The sequence below is a fragment of the Hippocampus bargibanti genome, linkage group LG09, assembly GCF_051943395.1.
Source record: "Hippocampus bargibanti isolate YZ-2025 linkage group LG09, ASM5194339v1, whole genome shotgun sequence".
NCBI classification, from domain to species: Eukaryota; Metazoa; Chordata; class Actinopteri; order Syngnathiformes; family Syngnathidae; genus Hippocampus; species Hippocampus bargibanti.
In genome coordinates this window covers 1,776,810-1,790,000 of record NC_142742.1, presented here as the reverse complement: position 1 = coordinate 1,790,000, position 13,191 = coordinate 1,776,810, and the positions used below count along the sequence as shown (strand labels likewise).

Here is a 13,191-nt window from a genome sequence, read left to right as displayed (position 1 = left end):
CTGGCCAGACCTCTGGCAACGTTTTTTTTTCCCTTCCACAAGGGGCAGCATTTGCCTTTTAGCCATGTTAAAAATAACAATAATAATAATAATAATAATAATAATAATAATAATAATAATAATAATAATAATAATAATAATAATTATTATTATTATTACTATTATTATTTTTATAATTATAATAATAATAATTATTAGCATTATTACTATTATTTTTATAATAATAATAATAATAATAATAATAATAATAATAATAATAATAATAATAATAATAATAATAATAATAATAATAATTATTATTATTATTATTATTATTATACAAATAATAGTAATAATAGTAATAACAGTAATAATGATAATAATAATAATAATCGTAGTAATAGTAGAATAGAAGAATAAGAATAATGATGATATGATGAAAAAATGAAGATAATAATAATAATAATACATTTCATTCCTAAGCGCCTTTCAAAACTCTCCATGTCACTTTACAGTCACAGGATAAAGTTTTTCCTTGAGTGAGCAGCGGCAGCCACAAGCGTCAGTGTTCACGCAACCCGAAAGTAAATCAAATAGATAGAAAGCTAGCTAGCTAGCAAATGGATAGCTAAAAAGTACTAATCAGAATCAGAATACCTTTATTCTATAATACTACTACTACTACTACTACTACTACTACTACTACTACTACTAATAATAATGATCATCATCATCATCATCATCATCATCATCATTCATCATTATATTAATAAGAATACGAATAAGAATAATACATTTAATTTCGAAGCACCTTTCAAAACTCTCAAGGACACTTGACAGTCATGGGATTTTTTTTGTGCGGGTGAGCAGCGGCAGCCATTTACACCAGCGTTCACTCTACCCGGAAGTAACACTGCAGCAAAGTTATGAAAGGAAGAGGAAAGGAAAGAAAGAAGTAGAAAAACAAAATACAGGAGCTGCTGGAAAGGCAGCTACTCTCGAGGCGACATTTTGAAGTAAAAAAAAAACAACAACAAAATAACAAATAATATGACAACACAAAGACATAGAGACTCATTCATTCTTCAGCACTTGCTTTACCCTCTTATAATTATAAAACTAAAACTCTATATTCTGTGGGTCGTGGAACGACAATGACTAAAACCCTGGCACTGGAGTGGACACATTTTTTTCACATCGTTTGGTAGTGAATGAGTTAAAACAAGGGGTGTGTAGACTTTTGCAACTAGATTTTTTTTTCCAGATAATTCAAAAATGTTGTTTTTGTCTGTTCACTTCAGCGACCTGTGCGACGGTTTGGTGATACTGCAGCTGTACGAGAAGGTGAAAGTTGCCGTCAATTGGAAGAGAGTCAACCAACCGCCGTATCCCGCCCTGGGGACCAATATGAAAAAGGTTGGGTGGACTCAATTGGGATTGATCATCACATCTCAAGCAAAAAAGTCACCGTTCGGTTTTTTAATGATCTTTTTTTTTTTTTTGTGGACCCACAGCTAGAAAACTGCAACTATGCCGTGAGCCTGGGCAGAAACGTGGCCCACTTCTCCCTTGTCGGCATCGGCGGAGAGAATCTGAATGAGGGCAGCCCCATGCACACCTTGGCGCTTGTGTGGCAGCTCATGAGGAGGTGAACTCTGACCTTTTTGTTTTTTGACTTCTTTTTTTTGTTGTGAAACACGCTGTAATCCATTATATATAACTGTCTATTTTTTATCGATATTTCGAATAATTTTATAATATATTTTTCCTTTAACATAATGTAAACTATTATTAAAAATATACATAAAATGTACATATATATTCTATTATAGATAAATGTGTATTTTTTTAATTTATATTTTAAATAATTTAATTATATGGTTTTTATTTTACAAATTGATGATTGATTTTTAAATATTATGTGAACTATTATTAAAAATATGCATAAAATATACACATGTATATATTCCATTATCAATAAATGTGTAATTTTTTATTTATATTTTAAATAATTTAATAATATATTTTTTCTTTAACATATTGATGATTGATTTTTATATCTAATGTAAACTATTATTAAAAATATGCATAAAATATACACACATATATATTCTATTATAAATAAATGTATATTTTTTATTTATATTTTAAATAATTTAATCATATATATTTTTTGACGTATTGATAATTGATTTTTATATATAATGTAAGCTATTATTAAAAATATACATAACATATGCACATATATATGTCATTATAAAAAAAATGTCTATTTTTGTATCAATATTTTTAATAATTTAATAATATATTTTTTCTTTAACATATTGATGATGGATTTTTATAGATAATGTAAACTATTATTAAAAACATACATAAAATCTACACATATATATTCCATTATAAATACATTTGTATTTTTTATTTATATTTTAAATCATTTAAGACTATATTTTTTCTTAAAACATTGAATATTGATTTTTATATATCATATAAACAATTATTAAAAATATACATAAAATATTTACATATATATTCCATTATAAATAAATGTGTATTTTTTATTTATATTTTAAATAATTTAAGACTATATTTTTATTTTACACATTGATGATTGATTTTTTTATATACAACATAAACTATGGTTAAAAAATATATATATATATATATATATATTCCATTATAAATAAATGTGTATTTTTTATTTATATTTTAACAAATTTAAGACTATTTTTTCTTAAAATATTGATTATTGACTTTTATATATCATATAAACGTATATTAAAAATATAAGAATATATATGAAATGTAAATTTCTCAACTGTGAGACTAATATAGGCAAATCCAATCCAATCCAATACATAAAATCTACACACATATATTCCATTATAAATAAATGTGTAATCTGTATTTATATTTTAAATAATGTAATTATATATTTTCCTTAAAATATTGATTATTAATTTTATATAAATTAAAAAGTATAAGTATTTTAATTAAAAAAAGTATTTTAATTAAATCTTATTATATAAAAGTATTTTAATAAAATATTATGAGATAAAAGTATTTTAATTCATTATTCTAAGTATTTATCAGAGTCACAATGTGGAAATTTGCATTGAATATGGCATGTTGTCACACTCCCGCCCTTAGGTACACAATGCTGGTGTTATCGGACCTGGGCGACGGGGAGAAAGTGGGAGAACAGATTATTCTCAACTGGGTCAACACCACCCTCACTAACAACGGCAAAGACTCGCAAATCAGCAGCTTCAAGGTGAGGGAATGTTGAGGGCTTGACTATTCACTACACCGATCAATAATTCTAGCACACACAACATGTTGGTTTGATGAAATAAAGGTGTAACAATTAATTAAATGACCATTAATTGGTTATGAAATGAATATTTTTATATATCCACTGATTTTTTTTTGGTCATCTTCAATGAAAGCTGATGAATTTTATTTGTCTGAAAAAAAAAAAGGCGTTGCGAGGTGTGATCACATTCATTGATGAATTGGAAAAATCACGTTTGTGCTTCCGCAGGATCTCCACATCAGCACCAGCTTGCCAGTAATCGAGCTGATTGACGCCATCGCGCCCGGCACCGTTAAATGGGACGTGGTGACCAGACCGCAGAGGGGAGGCATGAAGACCACCGACAAACTCAACAACGCCAAGTAAACGTTCAGAATTCAAAGTCATCTCCTCGAATGGATTTGCCAGACTGAAATTGGCAATTGGCAATTGTATTATACTGCCCCCTGTGGACAAAGCCGGTACACCAAAAGGAGCAGCACAAATGAATTAATAATAATAATAATAATAATAATAATAATAATAATAATAATAATAATCACAATAACAATAACAACAACAACAACAGTAATAATAACAATAACAATAACAATAGTAATAATAACAATAATAATAATAATAATAATAATAATAATAATAATAATAATAATAACAACAACAACAACAACAATAATAATAATAATAATAACAACAACAACAACAACAACAACAACAACAATAATAACAATAATAATAATAATAATAATAATAATAATAATAATAATAATAACAACAACAACAACAATAATAATAATAATATAATAACAATAATAATAATAATAGCAACAATAATAATAATAATAATAATTATAATTATTATTATTATTATTATTATTATCTCTCTCTCATCTCATTTATTATTATTATTAATAATAATAATAATGCATTTCATTTATAAGCACATTTCAAAACTCTCAAGGTCACTTTACAGTCACAGGATAGGTTTTTCTGTGGGTGAGTAGCGGCAGCCACACGCGCCAGCGTTCACTCAGCCCGGAAATAAATAAAATAGAAAGAAAGCTAGCAAGTTAGCTAGCTAAAAGATAGCTATCGAGATAGCTCGCTAGGGATATACTGTATATAATAGATCATTCATAGATAGCTAATAGGTAGCTAACAGAGAGCGATCGAGATTGCTAGCTAGCTAGATAGCTAACAGTTAAATTGCATCACCTCCGCTGCTCGTATTTCAGTCATCCTGTATCATTCTCCCATTTTTTTTCCAGATACGCCGTCTCATTGGCCCGAAAGATCGGCGCTCGCGTCTACGCTCTGCCTGACGACTTGGTGGAGGTGAATCCCAAGATGGTGCTGACGCTGTTCGCTTGCCTCATGGGCCATGGTTTGAAAAAGGCCCGTCGCTAACCACCCGTCCTCACCAAATAACATCCGCTCAGCTGCGCATTCTTTGTTTGATCCACTCTTTAAAAAAATATATTACAGTGACATGCAAAAAAATAGAAAGAAATAGATGGAATCATGCCTCATTCATACAATTACTGCTTTTTCATTTCTGTGATTGTTCTACCGCCCCCCCCCCCCCATTATTCTGTATTTTATTTCATTGGACATTGGAGTGGATTAGAAAAGCTAACGGATTGCCTTTTTGACGGTGAAGCTTGATGTCCTTCATTTGTGTACACCGAACATAGCTACTAATAAATAAATAAACTCATCATGTCACTGAAATTCAATTGATTAATCTGTTTCATCTCATTATAAAAAAATGTTTGTAGTACAAGCGTATGGATGTATGGAATTATAATGTCTTGCACAAAGGATTGTGCTTTATTTCATACATGAATAAATTACCAGTACGAAAATGAGTGGGGCATCTTGTTTAATAACACACACACAACATGAAAAAAATCAGAATAAAAATGATTTAATGATGGAAAGATAAATACAAATATATATACATTTGAAAAGTTTTATTTTTCATCAATCAAAAATGCAGCAAGAAAAGAAACATTACCATTATTTTTATTTACTACTTTCATTCTTTTCATCACTTTGCTGCTGTGAAATGTAAATTTCTCCACTGCGAGACTAATAAAGGCAAATCTAAATTAAAACATACCACTACTTGATGAAAAAAAATAAAAATAAAATAAAATTACATTTTATATCACAATATTAATCTTTATCTTTTATATATTGTCTGCTTCATCGTAATAAATACAGTAATTATAGATATACACGCGGTACAGTGTAATGTTTCGCGTTTTTTCTTTAAGCTTTATGGCCCTCGGCAGTTGCCGTACAACCCATCAGGAGACGTCAAAATGGAGCGAAAATTTTGACTGGTGCGTTTTCGAACTCTTGCACATTCTTAAAAAAAACACAACAACAATACAAAAACAACGAGTAGATTTTGTTGACCATGGAAGGGCTGGAGATGTCTGCCATGATCCCCGCTCTTCGCGAGCTTGCCAGGTAACACCGGCTGGCTAATGGCTAACAAACCGAGCTAACCTAACCTCGCTGCATGTACAATTAGCTCAACGTAAAAGTCATGTTGATGAAACAGTGTTTATTCATGTTTGCCAGCGCCAATCCGGGGGAATATGACGAAGCTGCGAAGAAACCTCGACAGATTCTCTGTCAGTTCATAGACAGGATACTGACTGACATAGATGCCGGTAAGTTAGGGGGTTTTATTTGCAAAAAAATATCCATTAATTGTGTCTCGAAAGTGTGCCAAAGAAAACATTGCAATTCATTTTTTTCCTTGGCGCCTTGTTATGACGTCATTGAATCCTGACTTCCTCAGGGGAAGTTACCGGTCTGTTGCCGGTCAATCATTAAATATTGTCAATGTAATTTTTTATGTAAGTGCTGTTTTTTGAATAACACACACACACACACACACACACACACACACACACACACACACACACACACACACACACACACACACACACACACACACACACACACACATTGATGAAGTGAATATTGAGAGTAAATACAGTACATATTGATTTATACAGCGCTTTAATAACAGCTTATTATTAACAAAACACTTAATAATACATTTCATAATAAATTAATAAATTAAATGTATTATTATTACTCACAAAATGCTTAATAATAATCATACATTTCATAATAAATGAAATGTATGATTATTGTTAACAAAATGCTTTTCAAAACTCTCAAGGTCATTTTAGTGTCACAGGATAAGTTCTTTTGTGGGTGAGCAGTGGCAGGCAGCCGCCAGCGTTCACTCAACCTGAAAGTAACTCAGATAGAAAGCTAGCTTGTTAGCTAATAGATAGCTAATAGTGAGCTAAATAGATAGATAGCTAGCCAGCTAGCTAGCCAGCTAGATAGCAAATAGAGCACTTGTGTTTATATAATTATATTATTGTTAATCATATACTCCATTTGAACCTATTTGATACTTTGTTTTGATGAATTTATCTGTGTTCATATGAACACGCAATAGAAGACAGTACAGCTTTATTTACAGAGAGCCTACATGGCCAATTAAAAATGGCGTTGTGTATTTGAGTCATGCTCAACTTGTTCTGGTGTTGAAGGCGGTCGTATCATTCTCCCCAGTGTCTCTCGGGCTGAATAAAAAATCCACCTCGGAGCCCGCCTGCGTCATGCTGCTGGATTTTGTGCAGCACATCATCAAGTCGTCCTCACTCATGTTTTCCAACCCTTCCTGCCAGCCCACCGACTACCCCGATAGCACGCAACGCTGCACTGGTGAGACAGGTCACAACATTTTCGCCCTCGGGCATCCATTTGGATTAGGAGAAGTTCTGTTTTAATAATAATAATAATCATACATTATATTTATAAGCGCCTTTCAAAACTCTCACGGTCACTTTACAGTCACAGGATCATTTTTTTGTGTGGGTGAGCAGCGGCAGCCACACGCGTCAGCGTTCACTCAACCGGGAATAACTCAAAGAGATAGAAAGCTAGCTATAGATAGCCAACAGATAGCTAGCTAGATAGCCGGCCAGCTAAACAGGTACACAGCTAATAGATAGCCAGCCAGCTAATATACAATAATAATATATATATATATATATATATATATATATATAATAATATATATATATATATATATATATATATATATATATATATATATATATATATATATAATAATATATATATATCCACTTGATGCAAAAAGCTAAACAGAACACAATTGATCAGGAACTAGATAAAATCATCGCAGAGAAAGCACCTATAAGGGATCATTCCTCAAGATGGTGAATGAAGAAGGTTACGTTCCTCATCAAGTGTTTAATGCTGAGGAAACCGGCCACTCCATTCCATCAAGCCATCAACGACCATCACAAAGGTCAATAAAACCACTTTATTATACAGTACAGTTTATTTCTTGAATTCTAATACCATAGCACATTTATTATACATAAAATAAGGTACATTTTGTGTAGTTTTAAGGCTTTGAAAAGTAGAAAATTATGTTTTATGGGGACCTGGGAACGGATTATTCTCATTTTAATGGTTTCCTATGGGAAAGTAATTTTTGGGATACACACTTTTGGCCTTTTTTTTGGACAAAATGATTGACTCTGAAAATAATCATGAGTGACCGCTCGAGTAATTTTGCGTTTGTCAGCAGATTTGGGCAAGTGGGTGTTATTGCGTCTACTTCGCGTGGCCGCCGCCCCCGATTGCGGCGCGATCCACGGTCAGGCGCGCGCCGCCATTTGCTCCTTGCTGCACTCCTACCTCGTCCGGGCACCTTTCATCTTCGCCCGCCTGACCCACGACCTCATCCTCCTGGCCACCGACCTGAGCGGCATCCTGCACGCCCACATCACCACCCGCTCGCCCGGCCTTTGGCCCGCCGCCGTCCCATCCTTCGCCGCCCCCCCGCCCTTCCCCAACCTCACCCCTTCGTCCCTCGCTCTCGCCTCTCCGGCGGCGTTGGAGTCAGTCGCCGCGGTAACGCTGTCCGTCCTGGGCGACGTGATCAGGGGTGTGATCTCCCCCCGGGACCAAAAACTAACGTGGGAGAGCGCCTGCGCCATCCTGGCTCACGGAAACGCCCGGCTGAGGACTGTTGCCATGGCGATGCTGAGGCGGCAAGTGGAATTACGGGGCTTTCCGGAAGAACTGGCAGCCCAATTCTTTGTCGCCTTCCTCCACGTTCTCAAGACGCACTGTGGCGGGTACGAGGGGGAGTTGCTCAGCCTCACCCGCTGTGTGTTTGGCCAAGGTTGCACCCGTTTGGGGGACGCGTGCCTGCCGCAGGTCTTTGAATGCGTCTTCACCCATGCGGAGACTCAGGTGTCCAACACAAGTATGGAATTATTAGGATTATTATTATGATTATTTTATGATTAGTATGATTATTATGATGATGATGATGATTATTGTTATCGTTGTTGTTGTTATTGTTAATTGTAGTCGTGGTAGTAATAGTAGTACATTATTATATAACTATTATTATTGTTGTTATTATTATTATTATTGCTCTTTTAATTATTATTATTATTATTATTATTATTAGTAGTAGTAGTAGTAGTAGTAGTATTATTAGTAGTAGTATTATTATTAGTATTAGTGGTGGTAGTAGTAGTATTATATAACTGTTATATAATTATTATTATTCAAAGTTAAGTCAACATCAGCTTTATTGTCAAATATGCTATTATTATTATTATTATCGTTATTATTATTATTAGTTGTGGTAGTAGTAGTAGAAGTATTACGTAACCATTATTATATAACTATTATTATCGTTATTCTTATTATTATTGTTATTATTATTATTATTATTATTATTATTATTAGTAGTAGTAGTAGTAGTAGTGGTGGTGGTAGTAGTATTATATGTTATTATATAACTATTATTATTATTATTGTTATTATAATTGTTATTCGTAGTAGTAGTATTATATAACCAATATTATATAATTTATTATTTTTTATTATTATTATGATTATTATTATTATTATTACTGTTTGTGTTGTTGTTATTGTGATTATTATTATTATTAGTAGTAGTGGTAGTCGTAGAATTATTACATAACAATTATTATATAACTATTATTATTGTTATTATTATTATATTTTTTTTTTTCTGTGGGTGAGCAGCAACAGCCACACGCGCCAGCGTTCACTCAACCCGAAAGTAACTCAAATAGAAAGCTAGCTAGATAGCTAATAGATGGCTAGTTAAATAGCTAGCCAGTCAACTAGAAAGATATACAGCTATCCAGCTACATAGCTAGCTAGCCACACAGCTAGCCGGCTAGATAGATATATATATATATAGCTAATAAATATAGCTAGCTAAGTGCGCTCACGAGCTTTACTTGTTTGTTTTTTTTTTGTCACTTTGAGTTGTTTTTTTTTTCTGAAGAAAACCCGATGCAATTTATGCGTAGAAATGCCGCATCCTGGTACTCCAACGGGGACGGAGGTAACCCAGTCCGTGTGTCATGCTCTGGATTGGGCGCTGTCGGTCGCCATCGGTTACGAGAACGTCGCCCTGCTGCAGATGAGGCGAGTGGTGCAGGTCTGCGGGACGCTGGCGAGCACCGTGGGAAGCCAAAAGCAAGCTGAAGTACAGTATTTACTTATTCTTTTGAGCGACCTGTGAGATCCTGGACATTGAAAAAAAAACAACGGACTCGGGACTATTGATTCATTTATTTTTCTTTTTGTAAAAAGTGTGCGGAAGGTTTCCTGAAAGCTGCGCTCAAAGCGGAAATCGCCATGCTGACGCGCCAATCCGAAGACGAGCCCACGCCGTCCAAGAAAGTCTGCAAAGGGCCGGCGAAATCGGTGCCGTGCGGGTGAGTTTTGCGAAAATACCGCCGATCGACGAAGCCTTCAGAAATCGACCGACGTTTTCCCCGTTACAGCAAAATGGCCGTACGTGATTACAGTATTTTTTTGTCAAGATTAATTTTGCCGATTATCGTTAAGATTAATTTTGACAATTGTGAAGATTAATTTTGAAGATCGTTGTCAAGATTAATTTTGATGATCGATTAATTTTGCCGATTATCGTTAAGATTAATTTTGACAATTGTGAAGATTAATTTTGACGATCATTGTCAAGATTAATTTTGATGATCGTTGTCAAGATTAATTTTGATGATCGATTAATTTTGACGATTATCGTTAAGATTAATTTTGACAATTGTGAAGATTAATTTTGACAATCGTTGTCAAGATTAATTTTGCCGATTATCGTTAAGATTAATTTTGACAATTGTGAAGATTAATTTTGATGATCGATTAATTTTGACGATTATCGTTAAGATTAATTTTGACAATTGTGAAGATTAATTTTGACGATCGTTGTCAAGATTAATTTTGACGATTATTGTTAAAATTAATTTTGACAATTGTGAAGATTAATTTTGAAGATCATTGTCAAGATTAATTTTGATGATCGATTAATTTTGACGATTATCGTTAAGATTAATTTTGGCAATTCTGAAGATTAATTTTGAAGATCGTTGTCAAGATTAATTTTGAAGATCGATTAATTTTGACGATTATCGTTAAGATTAATTTTGACAATTGTGAAGATTAATTTTTAAGATCATTGTCAAGATTAATTTTGATGATCGATTAATTTTGACGATTATCGTTAAGATTAATTTTGGCAATTGTGAAGATTAATTTTGAAGATCGTTGTCAAGATTAATTTTGATGATCGATTAATTTTGACGATTATCGTTAAGATTAATTTTGACAATTGTGAAGATTAATTTTGACAATCATTGTCAAGATTAATTTTGATGATCGTTGTCAAGATAAATTTTACGATCGTTAAGATTAATTTTGACAATTGTCATCGTTGTCAAGATTAATTTTGACGATTATTGTTAAGATTAATTTTGACAATTGTGAAGATTAATTTTGACGATCATTGTCAAGATTAATTTTGATGATCGTTGTCAAGATAAATTTTACGATCGTTAAGATTAATTTTGACAATTGTCAGGATTAATTTTGATTATTGTCAAGATTAATTTAGACAATTATTGTCAAGATTAATTTTGACGATTGTGAAGATTAATTTTGACGATTATTGTGGAGATTAATTTTGATGATCCTTGTAAAGGTTATTTTTAACGATCCTTGTCAAGATTAATTTTGATGATTGTTTTCAACATTAATATTGACGATCCTTGTCAAGATTAATTTTGATGATTGTTGTCAAGATTAATTGTAACGATTATCGTCAAGATTAATATTGACGATTGTTGTTAAGATTAATTTTGACGATTGTCGTCAAGTTTAATTTTGCTGATTTTTGTAAAGATTAATTTGGACGATTATCGTCAAGATTAATTTTGACGATTCTTGTAAAGATTAATTTGTTGTCAAGATTAATTTTGACGATTGTTGTAAAGATTAATTTTGACAACTGTTAAGATTAATTTTTACGATTGTCAAGATTAATTTGGACGATTGATGTCAAGATTAATTTTGATGATTGTTGTGAAGATTCATTTTGATGATCATTGTAAAGATTACTTTTAATGATCACTGAAAAGATTAATTTTGACGATTGCTGCCTATATTAATTTTAATTTTTTTGGCCAAAAATTTAAAGATTGTTGTCAATATTAATTTGAACAATTTTAGTCCAGATTAATTTTGACGATTGTTTTCAAAATTGATTTTGACAGTGAAGTCTGGGCCGTGCTCGACGGCCGCTTGGAGGAGCTTTTGGCGCTGATCGACTCTGACGGTCGTGAACTCGAGAGCGCCCGCGGGCTCGCCGCACTTCAGGGCGTCGGGCTCATTCTCCGATTGGCTGCAGTTTGTCCCGCGCCCACCAGGTGATGCTCTACCGCCCCCCCAACACACACGCACATTAAGATTAGATTGCATTGGATGTTGAATGTTCACGTCTGATACAAGCTAAATGTCGAAAGCAAACATGAAGCTGTAACATCCATTGACAAAAATAGTTTGTCTCACATCTATTAGCGAGCTAGCTAGCTTTCTATCTATTTGAGTTACTTTCGGGTTGAGTGAACGCTGGCGAATGTGGTTGCCGCTGCTCACCCATAGAAACTCTGATCCTGTGACTGTAAAGTGACCTTGAGAATCTTGAAAGGCGCTTATAAATGAAATGTATTATTATTATTATTATTATTATTATTATTATTATTATTATTATTACAGTAAAGTCTCGTTATATCGATATTCAAGGGAGTCCGAAAAAATATCGATATAACCGGGACTATCGATATATCCGATATCGATATAACGAGACTTTACTGTATTATTATCTTTTGTCCCTTGTCGATCCGCCTCAATTCCAAGCCGCGACATTTCCACATACGCATCGGCGCTCCAAAAACATGCGTTATATAGATATTTTTTTTGCACCCTGTTATTGGCGAATTTAGGGTGTTCCCTAATTCACAATCTTTTAGTTAAAAAAAAAAGCCCTTATCTCCTAATCTATTCGGAAATTGAAAATATGACGTGGAACGCCATTCCTGAATTTGTTCGGGTTTTGTTTTTTCTTGCGGGGGTGCCGTTCAAAAATAAAATCTCAATCCGAATATTTTTGAGGGAAAAAAAAACCAAAACACGATAACATTGATTTATTTTCATTGACAGTAGCACCACTTCATCCTATTTTTTTTCTCCCCACCATCAGCCTTACTTTTTCTCCTTTCAATTTCACAGGCAGCCTCCACTCGTCTGGTTGTCCTCTGAGACCCTTGAGAGGACTTTGAAGAGCTGTCAATCAGTGCTAGAGGGCGGGGCCCCACCCGTTTCCAACCTGAACTACTACGAAGCCGCTCTCCACATCACCGTCAGAATCCTTGACTGTGTGATCTACCTGACCGGTAGAAAATCCCATCATAACATTA

The 13,191-nt window shown here is 33.3% G+C and overlaps 2 protein-coding genes across 2 annotated transcripts in view; both read left to right on the top strand.

Annotated features, from left to right (window-relative positions):
* Positions 1-5,023, top strand: part of pls1 (plastin 1 (I isoform)) — a 13,492-nt gene extending 8,469 nt beyond the window's left edge. The window contains exons 12-16 of the mRNA XM_089003840.1: positions 1,281-1,395; positions 1,494-1,627; positions 3,130-3,253; positions 3,524-3,657; positions 4,561-5,023. Of these exons, the coding sequence (XP_088859966.1) occupies positions 1,281-1,395; positions 1,494-1,627; positions 3,130-3,253; positions 3,524-3,657; positions 4,561-4,699 (646 nt within the window). The 3' untranslated portion in view covers positions 4,700-5,023. The remainder of the gene's footprint in view (positions 1-1,280; positions 1,396-1,493; positions 1,628-3,129; positions 3,254-3,523; positions 3,658-4,560) is intronic.
* A 480-nt stretch (positions 5,024-5,503) lies between these two features.
* Positions 5,504-13,191, top strand: part of atr (ATR checkpoint kinase) — a 39,632-nt gene continuing 31,944 nt past the window's right edge. The window contains 8 exon segments of the mRNA XM_089004719.1: positions 5,504-5,770; positions 5,885-5,976; positions 6,902-7,054; positions 7,947-8,633; positions 9,724-9,902; positions 10,010-10,134; positions 11,989-12,141; positions 13,004-13,167. Of these exon segments, the coding sequence (XP_088860845.1) occupies positions 5,718-5,770; positions 5,885-5,976; positions 6,902-7,054; positions 7,947-8,633; positions 9,724-9,902; positions 10,010-10,134; positions 11,989-12,141; positions 13,004-13,167 (1,606 nt within the window). The 5' untranslated portion in view covers positions 5,504-5,717.